General features: G+C 40.2%; 3 protein-coding genes across 6 annotated transcripts in view; 2 read left to right on the forward strand and 1 right to left on the reverse strand.

Annotated features, from left to right (window-relative positions):
* Nucleotides 1–4,364, reverse strand: part of kiaa0753 (KIAA0753 ortholog) — a 29,399-nt gene extending 25,035 nt beyond the window's left edge. For 2 of the 4 annotated variants that reach the window (XM_083773349.1, XM_083773348.1), the window contains exons 1-5: nt 3,961–4,364; nt 3,500–3,799; nt 3,126–3,357; nt 426–535; nt 246–308 (exon numbers count right to left, since the gene is read on the reverse strand). In XM_083773349.1, coding sequence (XP_083629475.1) covers nt 246–308; nt 426–535; nt 3,126–3,357; nt 3,500–3,799; nt 3,961–4,038 — 783 coding nt within the window. In that variant the 5' untranslated portion in view covers nt 4,039–4,364. The remainder of the gene's footprint in view (nt 1–245; nt 309–425; nt 536–3,125; nt 3,358–3,499; nt 3,800–3,960) is intronic. The other 2 variants (XM_083773350.1, XM_083773351.1) reach the window with 2 other exon arrangements.
* Nucleotides 4,365–4,698: 334 nt separating this feature from the next.
* Nucleotides 4,699–7,561, forward strand: txndc17 (thioredoxin domain containing 17). The gene is made up of 4 exons (XM_083772773.1): nt 4,699–4,967; nt 5,284–5,365; nt 5,783–5,858; nt 6,987–7,561. The coding sequence occupies exons 1-4, from the start codon at nt 4,823–4,825 to the stop codon at nt 7,053–7,055; spliced, it is 372 nt and encodes a 123-aa protein (XP_083628899.1). The 5' UTR covers nt 4,699–4,822; the 3' UTR covers nt 7,056–7,561.
* Nucleotides 7,562–7,976: 415 nt separating this feature from the next.
* The window catches only part of nxn (nucleoredoxin), a 61,161-nt gene continuing 50,356 nt past the window's right edge, over nt 7,977–18,781 (forward strand). The window contains exon 1 of the mRNA XM_083773995.1: nt 7,977–8,569. Coding sequence (XP_083630121.1) covers nt 8,261–8,569 — 309 coding nt within the window. The 5' untranslated portion in view covers nt 7,977–8,260. The remainder of the gene's footprint in view (nt 8,570–18,781) is intronic.

An 18,781-nucleotide genomic window follows, 5' to 3' on the forward strand; every position in this document is an offset into this window, starting at 1 on the left:
ATGCCTTTGACAATGAATGGCCAGTTTTGAACACAAACATTGAAGACAAAGGTGAGGACGTAAATTGTGATTGGCCGGAACAGATGATGTATGATGATGATGATGATAAGAGCGCATCTCACTTCACATGTCCAACTTTTAGTGTGTAAACATAAAGACAAACTCACTTCACACGGGTGCAATTTTTATAATATATTTTTTATATAAGCAAGCTCTTTTGGTGGCAATAACATCAGACCACATACCTTTTTGGTGTCTCCTATTTTTTGTGAGCGTAATTTCTCTACATCTTCTTGGATTTCTTTTACCTAGGCAACAACAGTAGTTCAATATACTAGTTGCATTATAGTGAAACATAAAATGGTAGTGATTTGAGACTAGATTCTTCTATCACATTTAAAACCACGGCACAGATTGTACGATACCTGCTGCTGGAGACCATAGAGAATGCGAGCCGAGCGGGCTGCCTGTTCCTGTTGACGGATCTTCTTCCTTTGTAGCTCATCAGGTTCCAAAGCCTCCTCCATTATCAACCCTGTCATTCAAATCATGTGCTTCATTATTATGCTATAAGAAACTATAGATTACCATAAAAAAGTGTGACATGAAATGTATACATTCTTTATTGATAGGTGTGCATCAGTGCTCCTCTGATAAATGTTTGTAAATGGCTTGGTTTGCACTTATAAATACTCATCTAATAAAACATTTGCAGTATGACCATATGCCATACCATGACCAGCACACTAGATAGTTGGCTCATGGCTGAGAGGCTACTTGTCCAAAAGAAATATAATGCAAAATGTTGTCTTCAATGGTAGTTTGTATTAGTATGAGCTTGGGTCCATTGAGGTTTTCAATATTTACAAATAATTTGAGAGCCGTCGTGTAGCAGCCGGGTAGAGCATACTCCTTTCAAGTGGGAAGGTCGTGGTTACGAAGCCTGCCTGGGAGTCTCCAGACGTGGAAAATAAACACAGACTAAATCAAATTAAGCCCTGAGACCAGATTCTACAATATGTCTTCTAAAGTTTTTATTTTTTCTGAAAAACCTGTTTCTACAGTATGTCAGTGGTGCTCAGACTATTTCATGTCAAACGCAGTAAGTCCATGTTTAAAGATGATGTATATTTGACAATGTGTATAGCTTCAGATAGCATGTATAAGCTAAATAATATCCTTGAAAGTGAACAGAACTATGTGATTGGGTAACTAAGAACAAGTTCAATTAACCCATTTTGGACTGAGGCCGATTCTAAAAACGCATTCTAAATCCTGACATAAGTTTTCTGAAAAAATTAAAAAATGTTGAATACTGTACAGAACACCAAGAGGCGTTCCCGTCCAGAAGGGTTAACACCAAAAGGGGTTCACGCCCGGAATGGGTTATCAATCCTTTCTAATGTCATCATTTTGTCCCAACTAGGCTATTCAACTCAATAGAGGCGAAAGAGAGACTGGTTTGCAGTCTTTTGTTTCAAGTACATAGGTACAGAAACACAAATGTATGCCCTTTTTCATGCTTTTCCCTATTTATCTCAGTCTGCATACATATACATGAGAAAGAAGGGAAAAAAACAGGAAAGAAAAAATGGATGACAACAAATTAAGCAAATTTTGAAAAAATGTTTTTTCCGTTAATTAGTTATTGCGTTGTATAAGGATTTAAATAGCAACACAGAACAAAACTTAATGAATGGGGATAACTAAGGTTTAATTAAAAAGGAAAAAAGAAAGAGAAGGACAAAGAAAATCAATACAAAATATGATAAAGAAGACAGAGTAAGGGATGGGAAGGATGGAATGGGAGGGGTGGGGGGGATTCGGTAGGGGACTGAGTTTGTAAGGAACTGAAATAATTCCATTTATGGAGACATTTAGCAGGGCTGCCATTAACAGAAAATCTAATCTTTTCTAATTGAAGAAAGGACATGACGTCCCTTAGCCACATAGAAATGGATTGAGCCTTGGAAGATTTCCATAGCAGTAAAATAAAGCGTCTTGCCAGGAGAGATGTAAAGGCTAATATGTCTAATTGTGTAGAATTGGCCATGGAGGCAGCACTTGAGATCCCAGAGATCTGTATTTCAATTCCTAGAACTTTTGACAGGATGGCAAAATAATCACTCCAGAATGTATTAACTGTTAAGTTTGGGACAAAGACTGGTTTGCAGTCATAACTTTCTTTCAGAAATAAAGTGTATTCTTGAATAGCCTTATCCTCATAATATAATTGGTCCTTTAATGGTAAAATGGCACAATTTTCATCTACTTCCTCGCTCTGTGTCTCACTGGACGGTTCAGAAACCTGCCTTACATCCTCAATGGGGTTTGCAAGCTAATATAACCTACAGCTGTCTCTTCCTGAAAATGTAGCAGGCTGAAATAAAAGCCAATGTTTTTACATAAAATCAAATCAAATACAATTTTGAGATTTTGTTTGACATTGCCAAACACTGATGCCAATAATCAGGCAGTTTTCTGAACTGTCCACAGCCCTCCTCTGAGGCCCCTTTTCCACCGGTTGGTTCCCAATGGGAACCGGTTCAGTTCTTTTTGGTCCATGAGCCAGAGCTACAAAATTGGAACGTTAATTATGAATTGAGTAGGCAAAACCATACCTATATTAGATTGTTAATTTGTATATAATGAGCATCAGTGAGGACCAATTATATGAAGAGATAGGTTGAAAATGGGTGAAGTGGTCCTTTAACCCCAACAGCTCCCCTTTGAGCTTTAATCAAGACGCTAAGCAACTAAAAATGAATTTTCATAGAATAAAGGTCAATGCAAAAGATACATAAAAAAATAAATAAATTTATAGTAATACTAAATCATGAGATAATCAAGATCAGTTGTTTTCGTAGATCTTGTATAATGAAGGATGCTTGATGTTTCAGTTTTTTTTATGTTGTACTGTCACAATTATTACATAATCGTCTAATCGCAATTATTTGAGCTAATCATTATATTTGGTGATAATTGACAATTTGCCATAATCGTTTCCATGTTGAAAAATGTTCATACATTAAAAGATCTACAAGCTTACAACACGTCACTTTGTGAAGCGTTGTGTCATGCTACAGCTAATAGGGATCCGGATAAGCTAAAAGAAAGTGTATTACCTGTGTTAGTCAGTTGCTCTATTTTTTGGATGTAGACTCCCAGTTGATTCTGAAGCTTACGGATGTCCTTGCTGAGTTGAGGTTCCTGACATTTGGCCAATGCCCCCGGACCAGGGTCTTGGGCTGAGGGCGTCTGGGTGTTCACTAACGATCTGTTGGCTCCACTTCGGCTCCCCTTCGCTTTTGAGCTGTGGGCCTTGGACTTCACATTGATAGGTGGTGCTGCCTTCTGCTTTAGAAAAAAAGACAAAGTGACAGTCAGTTAGAGTCAAAGCTAAATGAGGATAGATTTGTGTTTTATACCTTTCAAATAAATGCCAAGTGAGAAGAAAAATGTACTAATAATTTAAATAGGCTTGTAGAAGCCCAGTTACCTGCTGAGGGTCCACATCACTCGTATTATGGAGCGAATCCTCTTGATGAGATTTTACTTGGTAGTTGTTGTGAAGCTCTTCACGGTGTCTTCGCCTCAGATCTCGCTTGGCTAGCCTAACTGCAGCCAGAAGACGCTCCTCTGAAAGAGCAGAAAAACTGATGGAGCTCCTGGTGCTGTCGTCTACGTTCTCTTGATTCTCTGACCGTGGTAAGAGTTTCTCAATCACAATGGGAGCTGGTGGGCCAACATAGGTGGCTCGACTGTAGGCACTAGCGGGTATGGTTTCATTAAACAACAACTGTGGATTGAGAGAGTACGAGAGGTCATTGTCATCAGTCTTGATTTTGTTCTTTCAACGCCCCCCTAAAGAACATATTCTGAATTGATGTCACCCACGTCACATGATAGCAACCAAAATAAAAGTATCTGCAAAACAATTGCAATTCATATTCCTTTTACCTTGGTTTGCCAGAATCCAGTCTCTTGCTCTCCTAAATCCCTTGTGTGTTCCCTCTTCGGGAATTGTGTCGTTTTCATGGCAAAGACAAACAAATAACTGCTTGAAATAACTTATTGATCAGTTAATTATTTTTACGCGATCATTTGTTTGAGGTCATCTCAAACAAATGCCACCTGTACTAACACCAGCTTTAGGCTCCTTAACGTGAAGTTAGCATTAGCTGAGACAGTAGCACTGCCAGCAGCACACCGTTGACACTGTCCACTTCACCGTAGGCCACATTATGTATTACATTTTACATTTCAGATGCGTATAGCTTATTACAAGTGTAATCTAAAATAACTGACTTTGTCGCCAAGCTAAATCAAGTAGCCTACTGTATCAACACTGTTTAAAATACCGCCATGACAACAAACAGAGAGAGCACCGCCCCCAAGACAGTAACAGGAAGTAGACGTAGTTATGTTAAAACTACGGGTCGTCAAAGAAGTCAAAGTCAAACCACTAATCCGATCGTTAACCATATAAAAATATACAAGAAATAACAGCAATGCATAGTAAAAATTTAACTAACCATATTTGATTAAATTAGTTAATTATTTCGAAAGTGGGCGCGGCTGCTTCATATAATTATTAAAATGGCATTGTATGTACTATGTATACGGTCTCTTTAAGAACATTTTGCACAGGCAGGAAGTGTACTGTCAACTTCACGTGAGGGCTTTCCATTTATTTTTTTATCACAGGAGTTAACAGTGCTCCCTCAGACCAGTGTGTTGTTCTAATCTTAATGGTTTGGTTCATTCATTGCACAGTTTAATTTGTCATCAAAGGTACATCTTCAAATCGATCTAGATAATAATGGCCCATTACGAAGAAGTAAAAGTTCGCGGCTATGATGACTTTTGCCAAGCAGTGTCTGATAGGAAAGGAAAGGATATTTTTGCATATTTCTCTGGTGATAAAGACGCACAGGGGGTGAGCTGGTGTCCAGACTGTGTTAAAGGTAAGATTATTGAATAACTACCAACAGCAGGCCAAATCATTTAGGGGTCTCAAAAGGACCACAATGGAAATAATAAATGTGTTTTATGCTTTTCAAATATACAAATACACTGTAATGTTAGACCTAGAATGCCTGTGATCATTTAATTATACAGTATACATACATACTGTATGAAACAACAAGAGACGTTCTAGGGCTATGTTAATGTATGCATTTTTCCTGTAAAATATAAATCTAAATCAACCAATCGACTTGTAACGTTACGTTTTACGTGCATTATAAATCAGTTGTTGTCTAACTACGTCCTCTATCCCAGCCGAGCCAATTGTAAGAGGGGAGCTGTCTCACCTTCCTGAAGAATCTGTATTCATCTACTGTCAAGTTGGAGAGAGAGCCTTGTAAGTCTGATGATACTTCGTCTTGGCTCATATTTCATAGCAAAACCTTTTCCTTGGCCGTCTTTTTTGCACGTTTGCACCTACATTTCAGGTTTAGCTGACTGACATGAGTATCAGTAAATTCTTAGATTTTATATATGCAACACCAATGCATGAGTAAAGCATTTTGTCTAATCCATGTGATCAATGATAATAAGATCATTGACTGTAGAGTGACTTGACTGTCTGCTGTCCTCAAATTATTGCCTTATTGTACCATCTAACTTTAACTCCCTAGCCCTGCTTTAGTATTTATATCACTAGGCATATACCACATTTTGTATTTCACTTGAATGAAAATGCTAATGTAGTATGTGTAGTCCTTGTGTAGTATACATAGTGCATTTATGAATGTATTTATTTATTGTTTTATTTCAGTTGGAAAGATCAAAATAATCCTTTCAAGAAGACATTGAAGCTTAGTGGAGTTCCTACTCTGCTGCGATATGGCACAGTAAGACAAGCCTCACACTTCTTTACTACATATTCTAATTTATCTGACTTTTATACTGTATTTTAAAATGTAAATTATATGCATCAGAAATATGGAATACAAGGACACTCGCCTCAAAACACACTTGTTCAAATCCGGTGACCTTGGAACAGTCACCACCAGGTAGGCTAAATTCCATTTGGATTCCACAGAAGCCAGCAATGTTAAACTCACCAACATTGCAGCTGTAGGGAAAGATTGATTGAAGATTGAGTAATCCTCTTTCAATCTGCAAAGCATTTGTTTCTTAAAAATCCACTGTAGACATGTTATGTTATTAAATTACCTGTTCTGCAACACGGACTCCTTTTTCTTTACAGAATAGAAAGAAAGCATAAGGATTATTCCGGAGAGGAGAGACACTGTGGTTATAGCGCTGGCGCTTTGCCATGGGCGGTCAGATCAACATGTGGAATGAGTTCTGTACTGGCCATATTTGGAGCGTGTCTTAAGTGTACAGGGTTTGATGAGGTCAGATCAACATAATGGAATGTCAGAACAGGTCAGCTCCATATATGGAGCTAATATCTAAGGGTTACAGCGGGGGCAGTGTCTTGAGTGTACATGGTTTGATGAGGGCCCAGGTAGTGCTGGGCCTTAATTTTCAGGCACAGTTGCATTAATAACTTTGGGGCAAGCCCGTCTAGAGTTTAAATGGACAGGTATCAGTCAAAAAGGAGACATCGAAGAGGAAGGATGGATGGGGAAGGATCAACATATCGAATGTCCGAACCGGTTCTGACATATGGAGATCTAAGGGTTTGATGTTTGAGGTCAGATGCTGGCCAATATTAATGACATCAGGGATCTCCATATATGAGCTTAATTGCGACAGGTGGCATTTACTATGACATCAGAGATCGCCATCCCTGATGATGTCACGAGACCTGGGCTTTCCCATGTATGGGGATTTTGAGTGATTGACTGACTGGCTGACCTGTGGTCGCAAAAATGTAACCTCAGTACAACTATGCCTAACCTAACCCTAACCTAAACCTAAACACGTAAAGAACATTGGGTACAGATTGCTGCTACATGTTGTTACAAGCATTAGAGTCAAAATAATAATAATTAATCTCTTTGTTTCAGCCTCAGAAGTTGGTGGAAGAGGAATGCTTCAAAGCCGACCTGGTGAGGATGATGTTCACCGAGGACTAGGGAATCTTCATCTTATGCTATGCCAGTTGTCATACTGTACTCTAAATTGATTCACAGTTGTCTTATTACATTATACCCAACATGGGAACCCATCTGCAAAAAAAGAACAAAAGAACATGTCCTTTGAATTCTGAATATGTCTTGAGAGATTAAGTATATCTGATTCAGCACTGCTCTATTATTGACTATTACTAATCTTATATCATTCTGTCACTTCTAATGATATTTGATGTCAACCAACAAATATTTGACAGTTATTTAAATAAATCAGTACTGTTTACTATTATCAGATCATTTAATCCAACAGGACTGTACATAAAGTATATTAGGCCATACAACTTATACTTTTGCTTCCTACTAGGCTACATCAATTTATAAGTTCATGCAATGTAAGACCAATTAACTAGATGGGGGTGGGGATTCAATAAAAGAGCTTTGCACCGTTTCCCTATGTTTTGTGAAGATTGTTGTTATGCAGCACAACAAAAATAAAATCTTGAAGCAGATGTCGATTACCGGTAACCTTTTCTTCTCGTGGCACGTATTTCTGTGCAGTCAACACTAGGTGGCATCATAACCACGAGGGAAACATTTGTTGTGTGTAGAGTTACTAATGTAGATGGAGTAGACGCTATAGGCTAGACAGCACACTTACGTATTTATTTTTCTCACTATAGGAATGAATGGAAAACATGTATCAGCAAATGTATTCATAAAGTAGTTTATTTGAATATTATAGGTAAGTTTCAGGTGTGTGATTAGAAAACGTCTTATTTGCTAGCAAAGAGCATAGCAAACAATAGCCTTCAACAATGTTTGGCATGCATTTGCTAGTGCAGACTACCCAGACAGACTGCATCAAAATGTCACTATGCAATATCTCAATTTTATAAACTAGGTGTCGTGTCATGAAATGTGTGCTTTGGGTCGGGAGAAGAGCGCAACCACTGTTGTGTAGTTCGTGCAATATAACTGGAGCGCATTCCAACACATCTCTCACTTGAGGGGCTGATCATCGGTGAAATATTAGGAACCAGTCGTGCACAGCGTCTGAACGCACCGTCGCGGATTTGGAGCTTCCCCTAACGCTTGAATTGGAGGAAGAAGGAGTGTAGTTGCATCTTAGCTTATTGATTTCGTTTACATAAGTCTACTCTTGGCAGACTTGGCTGAAGAAAAGATTGTCAAGAAGGACTCGAGGCGCGATGTCGGAGTTTCTAGTGAATCTACTCGGGGAGCGGCTCGTCAACAGCGAGAAAGCCGAGGTAGATGTGCAGGCGCTGGGCGCCAAGCTGTCCTTGGTTGGGCTCTACTTCGGATGTAGTCAGAATGCTCCGTGTAAGCAATTCAACGCCAGCCTGTGTGAGTTTTACAGCAAGTTCAAAAAATCATCTGAACACAAAGACAAATTGGAAATCGTCTTCATCTCATCTGACCAGGACCAGAAACATTGGCAAGACTTTTTACAGGAGATGCAGTGGCCAGCGTTACCTTTCAAAGACCGACACAAAAAGGTAAGTTTAGTTATAATGACAGTGATAAACAGGTGGATGTTTGTTTTCTTGTCTAGAAGGCTATAAACCTCGAAGGATAGCCTACATGTAGCCAGGCTACTGCGTCAGTGCACAGGTGTACATTGTCTGTTATGTGATCATTTGGGCCATGGAGCATCAAAGTGATGAACCTCTTTAAATTCTTCACTCACGCCTGGTTTTCATCAGTTACTTATAAAACAATTATTTAAATGTGTTTATTGTTGAATGAATAGTGCCTCCTCACCTTATGTATCAGAACTTAGGCTGTTTACAATGCTGTACACACTGTGTGTGTGTGTGTGTGTGTGTGTGTGTGTGTGTTGTAATACAGATAATCTGATATTTTCTTTACCTGGAGTCGATAACCTTGAAAAATATATAGGGCTTATAATGAAATTGTAACTATACATATTTAAATGGACATAATGCGTGTTCACTGTTCAGTATGTTTAGTAGGCCTATTTAGTTAAATTACTGATATTGCCCACATATGCCCGCAACGTTGCATCTCCTTGCAAAGGAGCTCTTATGATTTTTAATTTAGTATATATATATATTTTTAATATAAGCTTTCATTGTATCTTAAAATGTGAACATAATTGTCTCCCTGAAATATTGCATCATGTTGTTTATCTTGCTGCATGGCCTCAAAGGCCTATTTCTATTCTATTTTGTTCAATTACATTATTTTGACTCATTTTGACTTGGTTTCAGTTTTAGATTTCCATTACACAATAGGTTTTGATTTTGTAGTCATTATTTGTGTGTGTGTGTGTGTGTGTGTGTGTGTGTGTGTGTGTGTGTGTGTGTGTGTGTGTGTGTGTGTGTGTGTGTGTGTGTGTGTGTGTGTGTGTGTGTGTGTGTGTGTGTGTGTGTGTGTGAGAGGGGGGGGGCAGTTTACATATGTAATTGATACATTTCATGAATTAGTTTGATTTTTGTGGTGAAACATATGAACATATTTAAATATTTGCCTCCATTTTCTTTTTGGATTTGTTTTAGCTACCAACTATAAACAATTCAAAAGAAAACATGGCCTTTAGTAAAGGCAGCTTCTGTGTGTATTTAAATTAAAGAAAAAATGATAAGGATATTAATAGAGTAGTTAATGTGTTAAATTGTATGTAATATAACATCTATTTACTGGGAATAATATTGCTCCACCAAATACTAACCATTTCTGCTGGATAATGTGTGATATCTTATATAAAGCATCACATGCTGCAATTGTGTTCATGGATGAGAGGAGATGTACTGTAGGCAACTGCAGATGAGTAGGCCTACAGTGTTTTTACTGAGCGGGATCATGTGTGTGCCATGCCATCCTCCAATTCAAAATATCTTGGTGTGGCTAATGTCATCAATACTCACAGCTGTAGTTGCATAGGATGAAAAAGATAATTCAGGAATGGTGTTTAAATGATTGTAATGAAACTGGTGTTTAGCTGGATTCCGTTGATCCTTTCCTTTTGAGGATTAGGCCTACATTTTTCAAATTCAAATGTGATTCGAGGTTAAATATATAATATTAAATTCTGCATTTTCCCTTTTATTGTATATATCAACATTATTGTATATTTCATTATATCTTCCCATGAGTCATTATATTTTACAGCACCCACCTTACCTAAATGGAACCCCTAGCAAACCCTTTATACCCCTAGCAAACCCCTTTGTAATGTGTTTCAGATTGACCAAATGATAGTTAATGCTGCACTTCATTATGTAGTCATTATGAAGTCCAGACATGAGTTATTGGTGATGGTGACAGAGGGAAAGGGGGCTGTCTTGGTCCAGAAAAGGGTGGAGCATAACCACATCGCCACTTTATTGTGTTCCAAACGCTTGTGAAACAAATCATCAATCACAGCCATTGTTCTTATCCTGATTCTAAGGGTTGGCTGTCTTAAGCATAAAGAGAAATGGAGGGATGCAGTTCTGTTACTAATTTATTTGTACAGAATGGTTTCCCAGATTGCTTTTACAGAGGTCTACAGTTCTCCTGTTGTTTATATGTTTCCGGAGAGATTAGATTATATTTACCATTGACCATAGAAGGATTCATGAAGTCTAATCCCTCATACATTACTTTCTTGACATGGTTTGTTTATCTTCTGTGTTCTATTACACAGCTTTGTTTTTCATGCGCATTGTGCACATGGTCAGGTCACCAGTCAGGGGCCTTTATGCTCCAGGTTTTAGGGGGGGGGAAATCTATTCACAATTCGCAATTAAGGTATTTGATATTTGTATTCTGTTGTAGTAGTGTAGAGATAGTGTAGGGCTGCCATCTGGAAACAAACATACCGGTACTCTTGCTAGCCTAGCATTGATTCCTGCTCTAGCCCTCTTCCCAGTATGGTTCCACAGTGCATCCCTGCTTTTCTACTGTCTCTATAAAGAAGGACCGGATATGGAGACTACACTCTCTCTCTCTTGTCAAATCTATCATTGCTATCTGTAACTATTGTTGTTTGGCTCACAAAAATCAGACCCGTCTGAACTGAGTGGTGCTGTACTGTACAAGCCCTCCTCCCTTGCGTGTGTGTGTGGGAGGGGGGCTGCACAACAGTGACACTTGGTGGTCAACAAACGTTATCCGTGCTCGGACGGACGGACAGACAGGGACACAAATAGCTGTCTATATGAGTGGTTAGCACCACTCAAAAATGGACGACAAAAATCTAGCTCTGCTGTGGGTGTGATGTTTGCAGTGATTGCAGAGCATCTTTGTGTGCCCTGGAGAGATTAATTGGTGAGTTATTTGACCTATGGAGGGCTGTGTTGATGTTGTGGGTCTGCGGCGGGTAAGTGGTCAACACACCCGCCCCCCCGGCGGCCTGGCTAGCTTCTTTTGAGCTTTTAGCAAGCAAGAGTTAATCTCCTTAAAGATGCTATGTTTCCTCAATGGCCTCTTTCATGACCTACCTAGAGTCCTTCCTTCTACCCTCTCCTACAGTGGCTCCCCCTGGTATTTTGCCCCCCCCCCCCCCCCCCCCCGATCAGCCCTGTAATGCATGCCTAAATACACAGAATAATCACACTTTATCGTATGACTGTTACTTGCCAAAAAGTATTGATACTGATAAACTGAAAAATGTGATCTTCATTTGAAAATATGTATGAGTGACAGGGTCGTCTGCTGCAGCATAAATCAGGCTTCAGAGTTTTCCTTTTTTTGTCATTGTGGGGAATTTCAACTGATCATTTGTCCTGTTAACTGTAGACATTACTGATCTCCATTTGATCTGAGGGTAATTGTTCATTCATATATAACAGATATGTAGTATGGATATATCTTTATTGATCCTGTGGGTGCGGAGTAAATTCAAGATCTTACCCCCCATGCCAAAGCACTAGCAGTCTGCTGTCACACAGGCGGATGCGTGCACGTGACCTCGGTCGCTTCTCGCCCTCAGGCATCTCACTGGTATTATTTACTGTTAATGAATGCTATTTCATGATAGAATTAATACATTTAACTGTCTCATATGCACACCTGAATATGAAAAGAAGTGGATAGTTATTTTGTCTTACATACAAGTTAACTGTTTGTCTGCTCTGTGGGTTGACTGGCTTCCTTTTGAATATAATGCATGAAGTCTAGTCTACGGACATTGTCCGTCGTTGAGTATTGCTTTATAATTATTTCATGTGTCTCTGTTATTGCCTTTCTTTGTGTTGTGTGTTGCCTTGCCTTGCCTTGCATTGTGTCTGAAGGCACTCTGTGCCAGTGGGCTTTTAGTGGGTGGACATCTGCCCATTGTTAAGGGAGGCATGGCTGTGTGTGAGAGTAGTCTCTTGGCTTGCTGGCGCTGCCTTACATGGAGTTGCACAGGCAAGAGTGGGAGAGTTTCACGTAAATCAATTAAAGCCCTGGCCAAGTCTGTGTGAAACCAGCGTCTGCCAATTGTGGAGAGTCAACTCTGACGCTGCCAGTGCTGTCCCTGCAGGACATGGAGGGGGCGGATCACAACCCAGTGAGAGAAAGGCCTCTTGTTCAGTCCCCCTTCTCCACAGTCCTGTGCTTTTGCTTGCCCCCTGAGACAGGGCTCCTGTTCACTGGGCTCAGAGCCACAGCTGCTAGGGGTTTCAGAGAGGGGCTAAGGGTGCCTGTCATCAGGGTGTCACCGATCTGATGAAAACCACACCACACCCTGCTCATCGTGCATCGCGGCTCCACGCCTGTTGTGTGCCTTTCATTTCAGTACAAGTGGCGAGGATAAATCCTGGACTATTGTATCTCTATGGGTGATAATGCCTGGTTTTTATTTTCAAGTGCTGCATTTAGTTTGGGTTAACCTGTGCATATGGATTCCCTTGATATATTAAAGTTTTAAACCCTTAAGTTTTGACAAATGATGTTCAGGGAATGTGTCTGCAGGTAGTGTGCAACTAAGATACTATAATTTAACCAGGCCATAGTCAGTTAACGGAATAATTTTTTTTTGGTGTTATGCAATGTGATCATACTGAAAGTGAACTTCTTTCTTATAATATCTGGACATGGAAGGTCTTAACACCTATGTCCACATACTTTGTTTTCTTCCCCCCAAATCTTCTAATCTTTTTTACATCTGGTCAAGGCCATGGGTACTTACTTATTATATACTTAAACCAGAATATGACCTGGCTTTTTTTCCCCCTCAAATATTTGACATGATTTATTTTTGAGGGGCGCTATCCCCTCCTATGCCAAGCTTTGTGTGTACCCCATAGCCACGATTTGATTGGCTGAGCATTGAGCAATGTACGTATTGAGGATAAAACGTGAGGACAGAAAAGTTTGGACGCCAATTGTGATTGGCCGGAATGAGATGATGTATGATCAGATTTATGCTGATATACACATTTCTGTGTTAAAGGGACACTTTTTGCAAAAACAAATATGTTAATGACGTTTAGAAGATTTAGAACACTTTCCTGGGGGTCTTTTTGTGTGTAATGTGGTTTTAGATATCTTGGAGTTTAGCAGTGATCCCAGTGTCTCTGATATCATGGACACTGGGCTCACTTACTTCCTGGACTACATGTTGTCTCAGAAAGACAGCCCTCCCCTATCCACAAGGATGAGCAGTGCACCAAAGCATTATGGGAATTGTAGTCCAGGAAAGAAGTGAGCCCAGTGTCCATGACATCAGAGACACTGGGCTCACTGCTAAAATATCTAAAAACACACATTACACACACATACCCCCGGGAAAGTGTTTCTTCTAAACGTCATTAACATATTTTCTTTTGTGCAAAAAGGGTGAAGTGTCCCTTTAACACCTGCCACTGTTGTTGTACCCTGCTGCCTCGTATGCCAACGAGGAGCCCCCCGCCCCCGCCCCCCACCAGAAGGATGAAGCTTCTCTGTCTCACTCCTGTTCAACATTCCCCACTTGACAGGCTCTGCTTTCCTAGAACTCTTGTTGTGGCTGAGCCACATCCTAAATGATCTTCATCTTACCACACTAATTGAAGCCGTGTGCCCCCATGTATCCGTTCGCCTTTGTTCGCCTTCTCCTACCAAACCACACTGTTTGCACAAATCTCTCCATGTACAATACCTACTGCATGCCTGTCCAGACACAGAACACACTATGTTGCATTCATGCAACTGTCATAATTACTGTACAGTTTGCATTTGTATGAAATACCATGTTATTGCGCAACATTTCACGGTGATCACACACATGGTGCAGCAGTACGGTACAGCACAGTACAAGATGGTACAGCAGTATGGTACAGTATGGCACAGTACAATACGGTACAGTACAGTATGGCACAGTATAGTGCAGTATAGTGCAGTACAGCTCATTATTGTACAGTACAGCACAGTATGGTACAGTGCAGTACAGTACGCTAATCTGAATCAGAATTGTGTTGAGCACAGAAACCGCTGCTAGAAATCAGATCTTTGCATAACGTGCACGATATGCTTTCAGTTTGATCAGAAAAGAATACATAACACAGATTGTATCAACAGTGTATCCCTTTATTCCCTTTGTATACCTATTACCAGGCCTGGAGGCTATACCTACTGAAACTGTGTGGTAGAATCTCCATTCTTGGCTTGCCGTCCTGCAAAGTTGGGTGACTCTGTTGTCCTGATACTGGGTCTCTGCTGCTGTATGCCATGTTTGACAAGAGCTTAAATGTGAAAAATTTGGGCAGACACCTGCTTCACTGGAGCAGTAAGGGCCAGAGGGCAAGGAAACGGAGTGTGTAAGTGAAGGCTGTGGACTGTTGGTCACACCAAATGTTGCCTCTCACACCACTTGTGTTACTGTTGCCTTTCACAGCCCATTGTGTCTTTTTTACTGAGGGTTCTGTAATATTATGAGAGGCGACAATAGAGATCTCGTTTGAGGTGAAGATCGGAAGCTTAAGTTACCCAACTGAGAGTTGACGACAGAGTTGCACTGTGTGCCTTGCATGGTCCATTCTCCCTTTGCAACCTAATCTGTTTTTACTAGTGTTATCTGCCTGTACATGACAACAGACAATCGCTGTAAGGCTATGACCTTGGTCTGTGGTCCACGAACCACTGAAATGATACTCTGGGATTGCCTTTTTTCTCTGGCCCCATATTCTGTAGATTAAACATTCCATGTCTCGTTGTGGTTTTGACAGAACTTTTCCAAAGGAGGGTGACGTTAAAGATAACAATTGTAGCGTAGCCATGACTTCTCCGCAGTGTCTGCAGTAACACTCAGATGAGAACAACAGATGAATCACAGGCTTGTTTGAATATTATCCCAAAACCAACCTAACGGGCACTTACTTGCTAGCCCAAGAATGCTGCTTTTCCCCTCTATTTTGCCAGATCATCCCAACACATGCACCAGAAACTTTAGTACAAATTGCTTGGTTCCAATGATGTCAGGAAAACCGTTTAGACCAAGCTTATTTATTTATATGGAAATAAATGGGCCGTTGTTTTATCATCATACTATAATTCTAACTGTGTGTGTGTGTGTGTGTGTGTGTGTGTGTGTGTGTGTGTGTGTGTGTGTGTGTGTGTGTGTGTGTGTGTGTGTGTGTGTGTGTGTGTGTGTGTGTGTGTGTGTGTGTGTGTGTGTGTGTGTGTGTGTGTGTGTGTGTGTGTGTGTGTGTGTGTGTGTGTGTGTGTGTGTCCGTCCGACCGCATTATCTCCTCATTGCCTGCACCAATCGCTCCCACTTTTCACACAGGCATTGACCATATGAATATGGAGGGCGTAACGGAGCCCTTTTTTCGATTTGACACATTAATGATTAATAATGAATTTATTAGTGAATAAAAAATGCGACCAGGGCGCAGTACCCCCCGCGGCCACCAGGGGGGCAAATATCTCACAACGGGTAAGGACTAGTCTCATAAATCCTCCATCTGCTATTTTGTTTCTTCCCAATCCCCATCTCAGTACTGTTGTCACATCTGGCTCTGGGGTAGTGTTGAGAAATGGATGTTTTTGCTCGCTTCTCCTGCAGCACCCTGTTCCCTCTGAGAATGCATCATAGAAAGGTTGTTGTGCCAGCCTCAGACGCCACCCACCCTCCCCCAGTCAATCTTCTGGTCTAATTGCCCTCCATCGGAGCTCAGCAGCCCTGTCCAACATAATAACAGCACAGCAGCCCCAGGGGCACTATGCTATTCTGAGCTGCCTTTGTTATCTTCCATAGATTTAATGTTGCTCTTTGTGATTTTTACCCGGTTTTCCCCTCGTCATCATTGCTGATCATATCTCCTTGGACGAATTGGGAGAATACAGAGCCTGTGGCAGGTTTAGGAGATATACACACACAGTCCATCTTCATGTTGATGACAAAAGAATGCGATATAATTACCTGTCTTAGCTTGTAGCCTGGCACCAGCACCCCTGTATTGCTTGCTTGCAATTGAGCTGATGCAATTGGCGGAGGGATTTCTCTCCTGCTACTGATCATCTGGTCATCGTCTCTGCAATGATATCAGGAGGGGGCCCTTACTTGCGGTGTGGACATCTGTCATTGCTGAGAAGAACAGCTCTGTCTATATTATTGTTGAAGATGGGTTGATGGGAGGTGCAGAGAGCTGTGATTAGGGATGTTTCAATCACATTCTTTGCTCCCGATCCGATTCTGATCATTTGATTTTGAGTATCTGCTGATACAGATTTCTCCCGATCTGATATTTATAATTTTATAGAACACTTGCCATATATCACAATAGTACAATATCCAAAATCATGGGATCAGGGATGTCCCGATCACATTTATTTGCTCCTGATCCGATTCCGATCATTCCGAAAATGACGATCGGCCCGATTTATAATCACGTGATCGGATTGGGACAAACTTAGCTGTGATATAACCTTAAGTGTTTGATTTGTAGACGTCTGAATGAATGTGTCTTAATAGTCTGAATACATTTTGTGTCTAATGTCTAGTCTACTGCCTGAATTAATTGTGCATCTAATGTCTGAATTAATGTTGTGTATAATGTATATTGTGTTTGAATTAATTGTGTGTATGTAGTATTGCTGCACAGTTAATCAAAAAAAGATTGCTATCTATCTAGATTCAGACATCTATGCGATCTCATTTCAAAATTTGAGCAAGAATCGTGCAACACTAGTTGTCTCTTATGATGTTACTCTTATGTTGTACAGTTGTTGCTACAATAGAGACTTTAAGAGAGGTTTAAGTCAAGCACTTTGATGTTTAAAGCCACAGTAGTTGGATCCAGGTGCCACATTTTTTATGTAGTAAATGTTCAGCCACCACAGACTAAAGACAATGAATATTTTGATGGAAAAAATGAGAATTGTGTGAGAATCGTGATCTCAAATGGTTGTTGTGTCATCTGAAAGGATGATGTGTCTACTGTCTAATCTGTATCGTTTGATCATGTTGTGTAGATAGATAGATGGATGGATTGATCCCACAAGGTAAATTCAGTTGTCATGGTACAGTAGTAGTGCATTATGAAACACACACAGAAAAAAAGAGTAAACGGGCAGTAACGTAGCATATAAGGGATTAGGGTCTTTGATTGGTGCTCTGAAACTTGCCTGTTAAATGAGCTATTAACAGGTATCCCCAGTAGTACAGGTACTGTATGTGGTTAAAATGTAACGGTGTCTAATGTGTAGTCTGAATGTCTAAATGATTGTTGTACTTTATGTCTATCTATAATTATGTGTGTATAGGTCCTTCATATCTCATGTACATAAACATATTAAAGTTCATGAATAGTGTACAACAATCTATCCCCAGTGGTTAAAAAATAATGGTGTCTAATTTGTAGTCTGAATGGATGTTGTACTTTATGTAGTTTGTATGTTATGGTCTACTCTCTGGCTATTGTGAATGCTTCTCACCTTCGGGCTTTGTGGATTTGTAAAGCTGACAGAGAGAGGACAGAACTGCATCCCGTCCATCTCTTCCTGGAAATGTTTGATGGATGCATTTAAAAAAGGCAAATGAAGGATGCAGGGAGAGTCAGTGGAGTGTAAATCTTGAGGAGAAATCCTTTGGACATGGAAGGCCTATGCAACTATTATTATCTGGAATACAAGCCATGGTACTTTTATTAATTACCTTGAAACAGTGGTGTAATGGTGATTTATATATTTTTTTCTTTCGGGGGAACGGTATTTTCGACCAGCATTAAAAAATATCTTCTAATGACTTTAATGTATGTGATTAATATTAATGTTACTTAGGTTTACGGGTGTATAAATAGTAGTAGGAAACTACTTTGGCACACACACACACACACACACACACACACACACCCACACACACACACTCCACATTCCCCATTCAAACATTCTACAAGATGTTAAAAATTCTGTACTTGTGTGAGCACCACAGGAAGGTGAACCATCATGAAATCCACAAATAGCTCCCTGTGACAGTCTTTTGTGACAGTGGAAAGAAATGTTCACTCAACCTCACATCTCCCCTGGGAGAGTAGCAAGGTGACGTTCAGACCAAGTCAAGTAATGCAATCTCCTTCATCTCAGGAAACTGAGATGAAGGAGCCAATTAGTACTAAAAACAAAATAAAACTGCTTATTTCTCGCTCCCTGGTTCAGACTGGTCTGCTTTTTCAAAGTTTTCACACTACATCTGATTCTTGACATTGCTGACCTCACATATTTTGGAATTTGTTAGATCTTCCTGATTGTTGATCCTTGCTTTCCACAGAGACAGATGTGGGATTTAGTGTGAGCTGTT

This window comes from Protomyctophum parallelum (assembly GCF_964188405.1).
Source record: "Protomyctophum parallelum genome assembly, chromosome: 9".
NCBI lineage: Eukaryota > Metazoa > Chordata > Actinopteri > Myctophiformes > Myctophidae > Protomyctophum > Protomyctophum parallelum.